Source organism: Lemur catta, chromosome 25, assembly GCF_020740605.2.
Source record: "Lemur catta isolate mLemCat1 chromosome 25, mLemCat1.pri, whole genome shotgun sequence".
In the NCBI taxonomy this organism is placed as follows: domain Eukaryota; kingdom Metazoa; phylum Chordata; class Mammalia; order Primates; family Lemuridae; genus Lemur; species Lemur catta.
Genome location: NC_059152.1, coordinates 571,679 through 583,774, shown reverse-complemented (window position 1 = coordinate 583,774; position 12,096 = coordinate 571,679). Strand labels below are relative to the sequence as shown.

At 48.9% G+C, this 12,096-nt stretch overlaps 1 protein-coding gene across 1 annotated transcript in view; it reads left to right on the top strand.

The window, feature by feature from the left end:
- The first annotated feature begins 5,064 nt into the window (after positions 1 to 5,064).
- The window catches only part of LOC123627409, a 76,579-nt gene continuing 69,547 nt past the window's right edge, over positions 5,065 to 12,096 (top strand). Inside the window, exons 1-3 of the mRNA XM_045536948.1 lie at positions 5,065 to 5,204; positions 5,976 to 6,215; positions 9,646 to 9,774. Coding sequence (XP_045392904.1) covers positions 5,065 to 5,204; positions 5,976 to 6,215; positions 9,646 to 9,774 — 509 coding nt within the window. The remainder of the gene's footprint in view (positions 5,205 to 5,975; positions 6,216 to 9,645; positions 9,775 to 12,096) is intronic.

Here is a 12,096-nt window from a genome sequence, read left to right as displayed (position 1 = left end):
CTCGGTGGAGTGATTGCAACAGCGGAGAGAGAGGAGCCAAGGGAGGGGGGGGACCGTGAGCAAACCGGCACGGTGGGAGCCAGGACCGGCTACTCCCCATCCTCACCCCGGCTCCGGGTGTCCTCAGAGGACTCGCTGGGTCCTCCGCCTTCGTCTGCTCCCGTGACATGGGCCGGGACAACTGTCTCCCCTACTGGAAAGTGGGGAAAGACAGTTGAAAGAATATTAAACCATACAAGTAGAAGTGCTTTTTAGCATTAAAAAAAATGCTAAAAACATTTTCTATACACAGGAGACCATCAGCTTATTTGACCCACGAGCAAGGGCTCTCGGGGACAGATTGGAGCAGCTCTGCTGGGGGCACTGGGAACCTGGAAAGTTCTGAGGGGGCACAAAGTGATGGGATCGAAGAAATGCGGCCCCGTGGCCGGTGAGGGGCGATGCATAGATCGTTTCTCTATGGTTTAGGTGCCGGGCCTTGGTTCATCCCCCGCCCCACCTGCACGGTGTCAAATTAAACAAGCAGGAGGCCAGCAGCCTGAGGCTTTCTCTGAACTTTGAGTTCCCATGCAACGAACTGCAACTTGGTACATCCAACAAATCGAAACCTAACTAGGAGTGTATGTTTTTGTAACAAATAGCTGAATTTCACCCAACACAAACAGCTCCGATTCAGCCAATCACTGCACCTGCCAAAACAGGGCACATGCCGCACCCCAGCCAGTCGGGGGGTTCCGTTCTTTGCTTCCTGGTTTGGCCCCTAAAATCTTCCTGCTCATACCGTTGGGTAGAGTTCTCCGAACCTCTGCTGGTTCTAAGTGATGCCGGATTAATAAATTGTTCTTTGCTCAGATAAGCTCTGTTAAATTTAATTTGTTTGAAGTATGTCGTTTAAAACTCATTATTGACATGTTTAGAATCGCATTTATATTTATTGATTCACTGTATTGAAACAACAATTGAGAGAGACAGAGGGGGAGACAGAGAGAGATTCCTCTTTTTGTTTTGTAGAAACGGAGCCACAGAAAGGGTCAGTGACCCACCCAGAGAAAGTTCATGATGGGGACAGGACCCGATCCCAGGAGACAAAGCGGGGCTGTTTATTTGGGTTCTTTGTGGGGTTTTTTGAGGGCTTGAACCCATTTGAATTTCAGATAGTCTTTAGTTACTACTCACAGGAAACTGGCTTTCCTCTCCTCTAAGTGCACGGAAGGCTGCATCGCCTGCCTGATTGTGGTTGAGTGAGTCTGAGAGTGTTTCTAGATCGGCCAGAAGCCTTCGAGAGCAGGGCGCAGTCTGCTGAATCCCCAGGGGGCCACCCGAGCCGGGTGCTTCATGTTCTGACAGGCCCCCCCCAACCTGAGAACAAGGAATGCTTGTTGTTTCCAGCCACTGAGAATTTTGCAGTTGGTAATTGTTGCAGCCAGACTTATCTTGGCTGATAGAGGATCATGGAAATGAGTATAAAAGTCACACAGCATGAGAGCATTAGAGTTTTTTATTTAGAAAGAGTCCAAGAGATGGTTTTCCATGCAGGGAGTTGAAGGCCGGGTTTCCTGACCCCTGCCTCTACTCAGAGTCCTTTTTGCCTCCATCCACCTTACAGTACCGGATCCCCCTGAATTCTGGGCACGGCTCTCCTGACGACACTGCCAGGTGGTCTCTGAGTATTTGAGCATCTACTTGGATACCTCCAGCAACGGGGAATCTGTCATACTCCCCAAGCATTTCCTTTCATTGTTTTCTCAGCAACCAGTGATTAAAAAGTTCTTCTTTAAGTCAACATTTTCCTGTAATGTATATTTAATTGTCCCTGTTCTTTTCTGCAGAGCCACAGAGAACATGTGTCATTCTCTCTTTATGTAATCCTTCTGAATAATTTAAACAGCACGAACTCCCTGAGCTACTGCTCCGTGTCGAACACTCCCCGGTTCCTTCAGCCTCTCCCTGTGTTGAATTATTTTGAGGCCCTTTATCATTTTATCTTTTTTACCAGGATAGGTTCAGCTTTTAAATGTACTATTAAAAATCTGTGCCAGACGTGCACATAGTATTATTGATAGTACGACCTAACCCATGAGAATGAAATGACATTATTATATTCCGAGTGTTCTAGTTCCATTAACCCTAAATTTAACGACAGCAAAAGGTTTCGACTTAAATCCCTCAATTTTGTGGCCTGATTCTCTCACTACAGTGTTGGGTTCCATTCACTAATTGCAGCTGTAAGCTATTTACGAACTCATCACAGACCGTGATGTAATATTGAACTGGGTGCTGGCCGGATGGAGTTTTGAGCAGCACCAACGAAGACATCAGTCTGTTAGCAAAGATTCTCTGGATTTAGTCACTAAGAATTTGCATTTCTCTGCCAGTGACATTATCACGCGGTTGCACTTCTCTGTCCAATATACGAGGTCACCTGTGAATTCTTTGTCAAATGACAGACATGTGATTATTCCACCTTCTGATCTAGTGATGACTTGTCACAAACAGACATGTGATGAGTTGGCTACACTCTTCTTTTGCTAAACCCACACTTGTTAGTAGTGATCACTTCTTCGTTTCTAAGCACACACAACCTGTTCTGGAATCCTACTTAGAATTACTGGCACACTTGTTGGTTTATCTACACTTTTCCCCTTTGGAAATATTATGGCATCATTTGTCCACATGTGTCCTGTTCTCCACATTGTCTTGAAGAAAACAGACTGTCGCTTGTTATTTGTATGTAACCCCTGCGTGTCCTGAGATGACGTTTGCTACAATTAATAGACATAAACATGCTGAGAGCAGGTTGCGCTTTCTTACATTTTTTTCACCTATTCTAGTGAACATTTGTTCTACTTTTTTCTTGTCTGAAAAATCATTCTCCTGTCAGAGAAGACAGAGGTGAATTGGGAGTTCAAGATTAGGAGTTTATGATCCAGTGAATTAAAGTACCTTGGGGTCCCCCGTTTCAGAGGCTCGTGAATTTGCAGCACACGTTTGTAAATATTTACTACATGTTGCTCCTCTTTCTCCCCAGCTCCTCTTGCTCCCTACTTGCTTCCTCCCAGACCCTTTGCCGTCTTTGTTCTACAGCTTGATCGGATCTTCTAAGGGGTCAACGACTCTCTAACATCTTAATGGAAAAGAGAAAATGTCTCTTATCTTTGTCCCTGGTGCTCACCAAAAGGAGTCTCAGTACGTAGTGGGGTATTCATACACTTTGGTTGCCTGAATAAATCAGTACTTCAATGTTGCATCTTTCCCAAGAAAAGGAGCTGCAGTTTTCTCCTTCTTATTTACGCTCCAAATGTGTCTTATAAAGAGTCCTTTTTCTCCCTTGAGCTCTTTTTAAGCTTTAGCTTTTCTGACATTTCGCCTGCATGCCCGCTACGCTCCTTTTTAAAAGTAAAATCCATTGCTTTTATGATCTTCTTATCTTTTGCATGCGTTCATATCGATTTCTCTAATTAAAATGATTCTTCTCTGTCTTCATGGGATGAACTTTATGCGTAGTTATTAGTAAGACCCCTCCGTGGCTCCCGATGGCAAACGACTCAGATCTCCTTGCGGGAAACCTTCCCCTAGCCAGGAGCACAGCTGCTGACCACCTCCTGGCTGTTGTCCCTTCGGATCCACCCTGGGGAAGTTCCCTCAGGCTGCTCCAGCCGGTGCCTGGAATGGGACGGCTGCTAGGGCAATGCTGGGGCTTCTGGATCCAGGCCATGTCGACCCAGTGCAGACCCCCTCCCCCCAGGCCGTCTCTGCTCAGGGACGACCCACTGACTTGGCTGAGATGTTCTCCGAGTCACCCTGTGCAGCTGAGTATGGTCTTGCTTAATCACTCACTCATTAGGGTGAATTTGTCCCTTCCTTGTTTCTCAGATATGATGAGCTGTGATGAAATGGGATCGAGGAGGTCAGAGTCCTGGCCTGTCAGTGGACTCCTTACCCTTCCAGTCTTTGACTTTCCAAATTCTCGCTGGGGAGAACTGGGTGACCCAAGCCAAGGGCCGTTCCCATGATTGGAGCCCTCTCATCTTTTGAGGAACTGCAGGGGGGAGGTGATTGGTCTTTTCTTTTGCTCTGGGATGTTACCCTCTTTTTCATTTAGTTTTCAGCAGCAAAACTGAGGGGGAAAAAAGTTACATGAGGTGATTAAATTTGCCATTTTCCCGTTTCAGTACATCTTTCTCTGTTCCTGCCCCATGTCTACTTGGGGGAAAAGGGGTCAAACCTCAATAGGGGTTTTGGAAGAATCGGCCACTGAGGTTTCTTGCGTTTGGACATAGGCAGCTCTTTATAAGTTTCCTTGGACGAGAAGCCACTTCTGACCCTGCGTGAGATGGGACCGGCCAGCTGGACGCCAAAGGCCAGGGCTGGTGGATGGACGTAGAATCCTCTTCTCTAGGAAAGTCGGTTTCCAATCGATGGGGCAAACAGAACAAAGCAATAAAAACATAAAAGAAAACAAAACCCAAACCACTCGCGTCTGAAAAGGCGGGGGCTTTGCTTTCTCCATCTGACCCCTGAAGTGCTGACTGTCAAAGGCGAAGTGGACATAACACACAGACGCCAATATTGCAAAAAATGTGATTTCCAAAAGACAAACTATTCTATTCCTCGTCGCCACGTGTGGCTGTCGCGAGGCCATTCGAGCTCACCTCTTTTCGGCTGGCGGCCCCGGGCCTGTCCCGGCCTGGCTGGGGGGCCTGAGCGAGCCGGTCCCCCTCCCCGGCCCTCCCAGGACAGCCTGGGCCCGGCCTCGCCGAGGGGGCTGCAGCCGGGGCCTTTCGGGTCGCAGGTTCTCTGGGCTGTGTCCCCCGCGTGGGTGTTTGCAGAACGGACAGACGACCTCTCAGTCCCCGACACCAGAGGGCCAGTCAGCCCGCGCTCGCCCACTGAGAGGACCGAATGCGGCCTCGCCACTTGCAAAGCCAGTGGAGCATGAATGAGCATAAACACAGGCAAACCCTCCCCCTGGAGCCCAGGCAAAGCCGCGGCGCCGTGTGTTTCAGGGCGCCCACGTCCCGGCATGCAGGAGGCTTTTGTCATGTTGCGGAAAATCATGTCACGATGCAGAAAATCATCCCACTGGAAGAGATTTCTGCCCGGCGGGAGAGCACGTGTACCGTTGCACAGGCCGTGCACCCCGCCGCTCCCGGCCGCGGGCGCTGGGGCTCAGCTTCCGCTCGGACGGCCGGCGGGCGGCTTATGTAATCGTCACCTGCCTGGGGACAGTGGTGTCCACTGTTGTCCCGGACAACTGCACTCCCTTGACAGGCAGGACTGAGCGACCACAGCGTGCCCAGGACAGCGGTGACAGAACAATTCCCGCAGGAGGCTGGGCGGGTGGCTCAGCCTGTGACCCCGGCGCTGTGGGAGGCCGAAGAGGGAGGATCGCTCGAGGTCGGGTGTTCGAGACCAGCCTGAGCCAGAGCGAGACCCCCGTCTCTACTAAAAATAGAAAGAAATTATCTGGACAGCTAAAAATATATACAGAAAAAATTAACCGGGTATGGTGGTACATGCCTGTAGTCCCAGCTACTCGGGAGGCCGAGGCAGGAGGATCGCTTGAGCCCAGGAGTCTGAGGTTGCTGTGAGCGAGGCTGACGCCACGGCACTCACTCTAGCCCGGGCAACAGAGCCAGACATTGTATTTAAAAAAAAAAAAAAACAACTTAATGTCATGGCTCCATTCATGTTTTTGTCTCGTTCTTCCAGTTGGTATGTGCAGCTTTCAGAGCCCTTGTATTTGGAAGGCTGGAAGGGCCCAGACTTTGAAATAGTGTCTTGGTTTCACTGTTTTGTTTTATTTTTTTAAACTAAAGCTGTATAAGGCCTGTGGATTAAACAGAATAAATTTCTAAATTAAAAATAATAATAATAATAATAATTCCTGCCGGAAACGCGGATTCCAGGGTGGGAGGGGCAGAGAGGCGGGCGAACCCCCGCAGGACGGTCCCGTGCGGGCTCCGCCCCGGCAGGTCCCCGAGGTCGCGCTGCGGCCACCGCGCAGCAGGCGACAGCTGCTGTCGTCTCCAAAGACGAGTGAGGGAGGCCGCGTATGTGAACGTCCATGATGAACGATTTCTGTGTTCGATAACCTTTGACCGGGCAACCTCCCTGAAATCCATCCGGGAAATATCTCGAATTAGGAGTCACGGAACCCGGATGGGCACCCGCCCCTGGAATCCACCATTTGCACAAACCGGAGCAGATCACGGGTAGGTTGGACTCGAACGCGTCGGCCTCTCGCGTAGCTTTGAATTCTAGCGACCCCTCGGGGTTCAGGGGTCACCACGGAGCGCCTTTGATTGGACAGTCGGAGTTGCCTTACTGCGCATGCGGGTCGTTCTAGGTCAGGGACTGGACTCTATGGTCCCTACGTGCGGCTTGTTCTAGGTCAGTGTCCGGACTCTATGGTCCCTGTGCCGCCTGGCCCGTGGGCTAGAGCGTCCCCTGCCCGCGTTTGCAGCTGGCGCGCTGAGTTATGGGATTGGCGGATGGACAGGGCGTTGCGTGCGCCCCAGGTATGGCGGTCGTTCAGGGGGTTTAGGGCGGACGGACCGAGGTGGTGGTGGGGGGTCTTCCCGGGTGGGGCAGTTGCGCCGAAGCAGCCCCCGCTTCTGCCCCTGGGAGACCCGGGGTCCCTGGCCATTGACCCAACAGGTGGACTTCCGGTTTAGGTTTTGCACAGATTGACTATTTTCTAGTCGTAAAAACCGTTTTTGAGCGTCAACCTAAACCGGAAGCGACCCCTGGTCGTTGATGCGACATTCAGATGCTTAGTCACGGGGAGTGAGGTGCGTTCTGCCGGCATCTTTATAATGGATGGGTATATATGTATATATATTCTTTAACATGTTATTGATACATAGTACACATGTTCATGGAGTACTTGTTATATTTTGATACAAGCATATAACGTGTAATGATCCAATCAGGGTAACTGGGACGCGATTCACCTGAAACATTTATCATTGCTTTAGGTTGGGAACATTTGGAACCTTCTAGCTATTCTGAAATATAATAAATTACTGTTAACCCTACTTCCCGTATTGCACTATTGAACACCGGAGATTTTTCTTCTGTTTAACATTTTAATCAACTCTGCTTTGACTTGTTTCAGCCCCTTTCAAGGAAAGGCGACCTGTAAACTGAACCCATAGATTCTGCAGATTATCCGGGGTGCGTTCAGCAAATTAAAATTACTACTAAGCCTGATTCCATTGAAACGTCGCCTTACTCAGTAAGCCTCCAAAAGGCTCCGGAGTCTTTGAAGGGATCCATTTTTCTCCAGGATTCATAAGCTGCCTGTCGATGAATTTAATTGGATGTTTATTGAAATTCATGGCAGCTGCAGCTGATTGAACAGGCTTTTCTCGACGTTTCACTTTTATTTTTTATGGCTGTTTTCCCTTCTCGTGCATTTCCGTGCCGCAGGCTGATGAAACGATGAGCAACGTAAATGGGGGAAACTCCGCCGAGGAATTGAGAAACAGCTCTTCTCACCACCCCTCACAAAATGGGAAAATATTGCCAATAACGCATCACCTCCTACCTGCACTTTGTCACTGTGCAGATTATTTAAAAGCTCATTTTCACGGGCAGCTACTGTACACACTGGGGGTGAAGGGCACAAACAGCCCGTGTTCAAATCCCCGGCGCCCACGCATTTGCTCTGTTGTCTCGAGCAAGTTCCTGACCTGGGCGTGGGTCAGCCGGTCCCCACCTGTAGTCACCCCTGGCTGTCCCTGCAGTCTTGCCCCTCACTCACCCTCCACATTCAACCCTTTCCCACCGATTTCTGATTCGAATTCTGCCAAATTATACATCGTTTGGGACACAGTGGAAGGAGAAATGGGCTGTCTATTGAGGGACGTGATCACTGAATTTCTCCTTGGAGTACTTCTGATGATACTTTAAATTCTAACTGACCTGAAAATTCCCCGAACAAGCCATTCTTTGTTTTTATTCCCTTCCTTTGCTCTTGGAGACAAAAATCTCTACATCAAAGTGTTTAACTGTCACAGAACTATATAATCTTAAGATTGGATCTTAGATCTATTCTTAGATGAAAAATAAATAGAAGACATTAGGGAGAGATCATTTCTACCTGAAATGGCTAATTTGATGTTTTCTTACTCCAGAATTGATGGACGGTTGTATTAGTATAAGGAGATCCTGGCTGTCTGTTGAAAGCTTTTCAGGAATCGTTTGTTTCTGCACGTCATCCAAAAGAGGCTTGAACTAGCTTTCTTTCTTCCTATTCCACGTACCGTCTTTTCAAGGATGTTTGTAAGCAGTTTTGGAAGATAGAGATAGTACCTAGAGCAGAACTAAGAGCAGATTTGCTTGCAGCCTGGAATCATAGAAATAGCATCTCTCTCTAGAACAAAGGGCAAGCATGCTTACTGCCCATTGTAAAATATTCTATTCCCTAAACTCAGGGCTCCTCTCCTGTGATGTAACCCACCGCTTGTGCAGACATCATCTGGCCCTCTTGGGTGTTGGTGCTTGAGGAATCAGCACAGAAAGCTTATACTCTGGCTACGGCCATTGCAGGGAATAATAAACTGTCTTTTCTCCCTGAGCCAGAAGTCTGCTGAATCCTACCGTCTCTCATGAAACTGCCGCAGTCTGACTTATTAGCTTGCAAGTAGGGTAAAAGCAAAAGTCTCAGAAAGGACCTCATTATCCTATGTAAACTTCAGAATAAATGGACCCTGTTAGGCACACAGCATCTATTTGACAGTCATTAGTGCCGAGGAGAGTCCGGGGAAAGGGAGCTCGTGGTGTTGAGGTCCTGGCCCTGGTCCAGCCCGGCCCTGGATCGGGGGGCAGCAAACTGCAGCCCCCACAGGCCAAATCCAGCCTGTGGCCAGTGTCTTTGTGATGAGCGAAGAAAAGTCTAACACATCTATGATCTGGACCTTTACAAAAAAGAAAAATGTCTGTCAGTTCTTGTTGTAGATACCTACAGCCTTTCCTTGTAGATCACAGAACCAGAAAAAAATACCTCTGATGTAATTTCCAGAAAAATGTGTCTTTAGAATTCTAGCGTGGCTCTGAGCATGGGTGAGCTCCTGTCTACCCCTGTCAAGACCATGGATAATAATCCACAGGACCCCCGGAGATGCTAGGGGTGGGGAGGGGACTGTGTATCTGGGCTCAGGGTCTGACACTCCCAAAGGTGGAGGACAAAGGCCACCCCCACCTGCGTGGCTGTCCCTGAGCTCACAGGGCTGAGCTGGAGGCTGTGTGTGGCTTGGAGCACTGGTCAGTGCGGGCAGGAGGGAAGAGTGTCACTAACTTATGGAGACCAGGGACCTCGACTCATGTCCCCTGTGTTCCCTTCCACTGGCAGGGATGCCAGAGACAGGCAGGGACCACAGTTTCATTCCCACACTTGATTTCCCCTTTGCCCCAGAAAGGAGCCTCACAAACATTTAGCAGTGGTAGCCGAGAGGAGGCACGTGCACTTCAGCAAATGGGGTCTCTTACAGGGTCTCTTTTTACGGGTCCGGAGAGGTCCTGATAGTCCTGGACAAATGTCTGGTGACAGTTTGTCCAGCCCTGTTGAATGCAGTTTTCTGTTAATTTCTCCGTGTGACCATGTTGTGAACAAGCTGCACTCTGATCTCTTCCCTCCAGGCCTGTCACGCACGCGCTTCCCTGGGCCTGGAAGCTTCCCGACATTCCAGCATCCAGTAATTGCCTGCTTGTCGTTCCTGCCTCAGCTCAGACTGCATTTCCTCGGGGAGCCTCCCCAAACCCTTCAGAGTAAGTCAGGACGCCCTGTTTCCTGTTTTCTTCACGACTCTCAGCACATTTGCAATTCGTGTTCAGTGTCTCTCTTCCCCGCTAACCCTCTAAACCTCATGGGTCCAGGGACAAAGGGACCAGGAGCGCTTGGCCCCCTGCTGCATCCCAGTGTGTAGCAAAGCACTGGGCGCAGAGAAGGACCCAGACTCTCTGGAATAAATAGCCAGAACGGGCTTTCACGCACCCATTTTATAGATGCGGAGAGTGAGAACAGGATAGTTCAGTGAGATCACAAATAGCCCGAGGTCAAAAGGTTGCTAAGTGACAAACCTGGGTTCAAACTCTGGTCTTCTGACAACAGTAAGCCTTGCTCTGGTTCCCCACAGCTGCTCCTGTTGCATTTAGCGACACTCTGGCAGGTAAAAGCTACTTCTGCTGCTGTTTCCCTGTAAGTCTATACTGGGATCCTCTGGCCTCTGAGATCTTCAGAATTTTAGGAGTTAGTTGTTTAGGCAACGAGTAAATGTAAGAGCTTTGCTAGGAAGATGGAAGGAAGAGGGAGGGAGGGAGAAGAGAAGAGAAGAGGGAAAAGAAAAAGAGAAAGGAAAGGAAAGGAAAAAGGAAAGGAGAGGAAGGGAGGAGACCATCCATCCTTGCACTTTGGAAGCAGCAGGCGTTAGGACAATATAGTTCAGGATGAGCCGTCTGGCTCCGTCCCAGCATCTGCATTTGGAAGAGATCATGACTTTGATAAAACGCCAGAGAAGAGTCTGGGTTGATGACTGGGTGACACTTCTCTAGATTCATAGGTTCAGAGCACGTGGGAGTTTAACAGGCGCATGATACTAGGCGCTCTCTCTCCCGGCTCAGAAGGCTCCCCGATACATTCATCTCTGTGCGTTCTGCCCCTTTGGCACACCGCGGATATTTCCAGCAATATTTTACGGTTCATTTACGTCACCACTCATGTCCCCAGGCCAGGGTTGGGGGAAAAGAAGAGAGAATGAAAGAGCAGCCTACGAACAGTGTCCTGAATGCCCGCACACCGCTGCCTGCATCCACGGACCCTCCTCTTACTGCCTGAGTTGCCCCAGCATTGCCACAGCTGAAAACCATACATTAACCCTGTCATGTCTCTGGGAGACCAGAAAGCGTCAGGGTCCAGATTCTCAGGGAGGAAAATGTAACTCAGAATCTTTTGACTCTAGTTGAACTAGGTGAAGGAAATCAGGTTCGGGGAATACGCTGGGACTTCGTAGGAATTGCAAAGGCGTCAGACGGCCAATGGCTCTGTGCAAAGCTCTCTCTCCCCCTGAGTGTATTGAGTCAGCTTCTTACCAAAAGTCTGCTGAATCCTTCTTGTTCTAAGCTGCAGCGCCCAAATCCACGTGACCTTCCACCTCAGCTGCCCAACCCTGACGCTGACCCACTTCTGAGGCCGCTCCCAGTTTCTGGGACAGAAACCACATTGGCCCAGCTGGGCTGTCCTGTGGTTCTTGGCCAACCAGCGGCGGCCGGGCGGGGGGTGGGTTGTCAGTTTGCTGCCCCCTGTAGGCTGTGCGCAGAGACGTGCGTTTGGGAAGGTGGGGAGGAAACGTGGTGGTGAACTCAGGCACATGTCTCGGACACAGTCAAACAGGGCACCCCGGGGCCAGTAGAGCAGCCATTCTTTGAACTGGCATTGTTTCATGCTTGGCTCTGTCTCTTTGCTCAAGCAGTGCCCATCATTGGAAATATATTTCATGTCTTCCAAAATTCAACCTCTCTTCAAATTTATCTCCAGTTCCCTCCTCCATAAGTTATGAACTATATCAGACCACGGTGACTGCAGCCTTTTTGTGATCCATAACCACATATCAAGTTAATCGTTCTCGACTTAACTGTAATCTCTTTATTGACATAAATCATATTTCATAGATTTTTTTAAAATTCCTTATATTCTGTATATGTTAGGATCGCAATACAGTTTGATTAATGGGATGTATCAGGTGAAGCCCTTCATAAAAATTGAGATTCATTTTAATGGAATTATCCTGCTTCTCTAGAAATGCTCACATTTAAAAAGGAGTGTGGTTTCAAGAATTCTATGAAGGGAGAATATAAATTTTACATACGCAGTACTCTTAATAGCACCAGCGTGTTTAGATGGCACACGGATAGCACACGGGAACTATCTATGAGGCACTCACGTGATTGTCACTGTGCTGTCCTTGAATGAAACCAACACCAGGTAGAAGTGAAAACTACTGTGGCTGTTCCATGTAAGCAGCAACCCAAATCTAGGTTTAAATTATTTTTTATATATTCTATTTGGATTTATTCTGTGTGCTTTGATTTTTG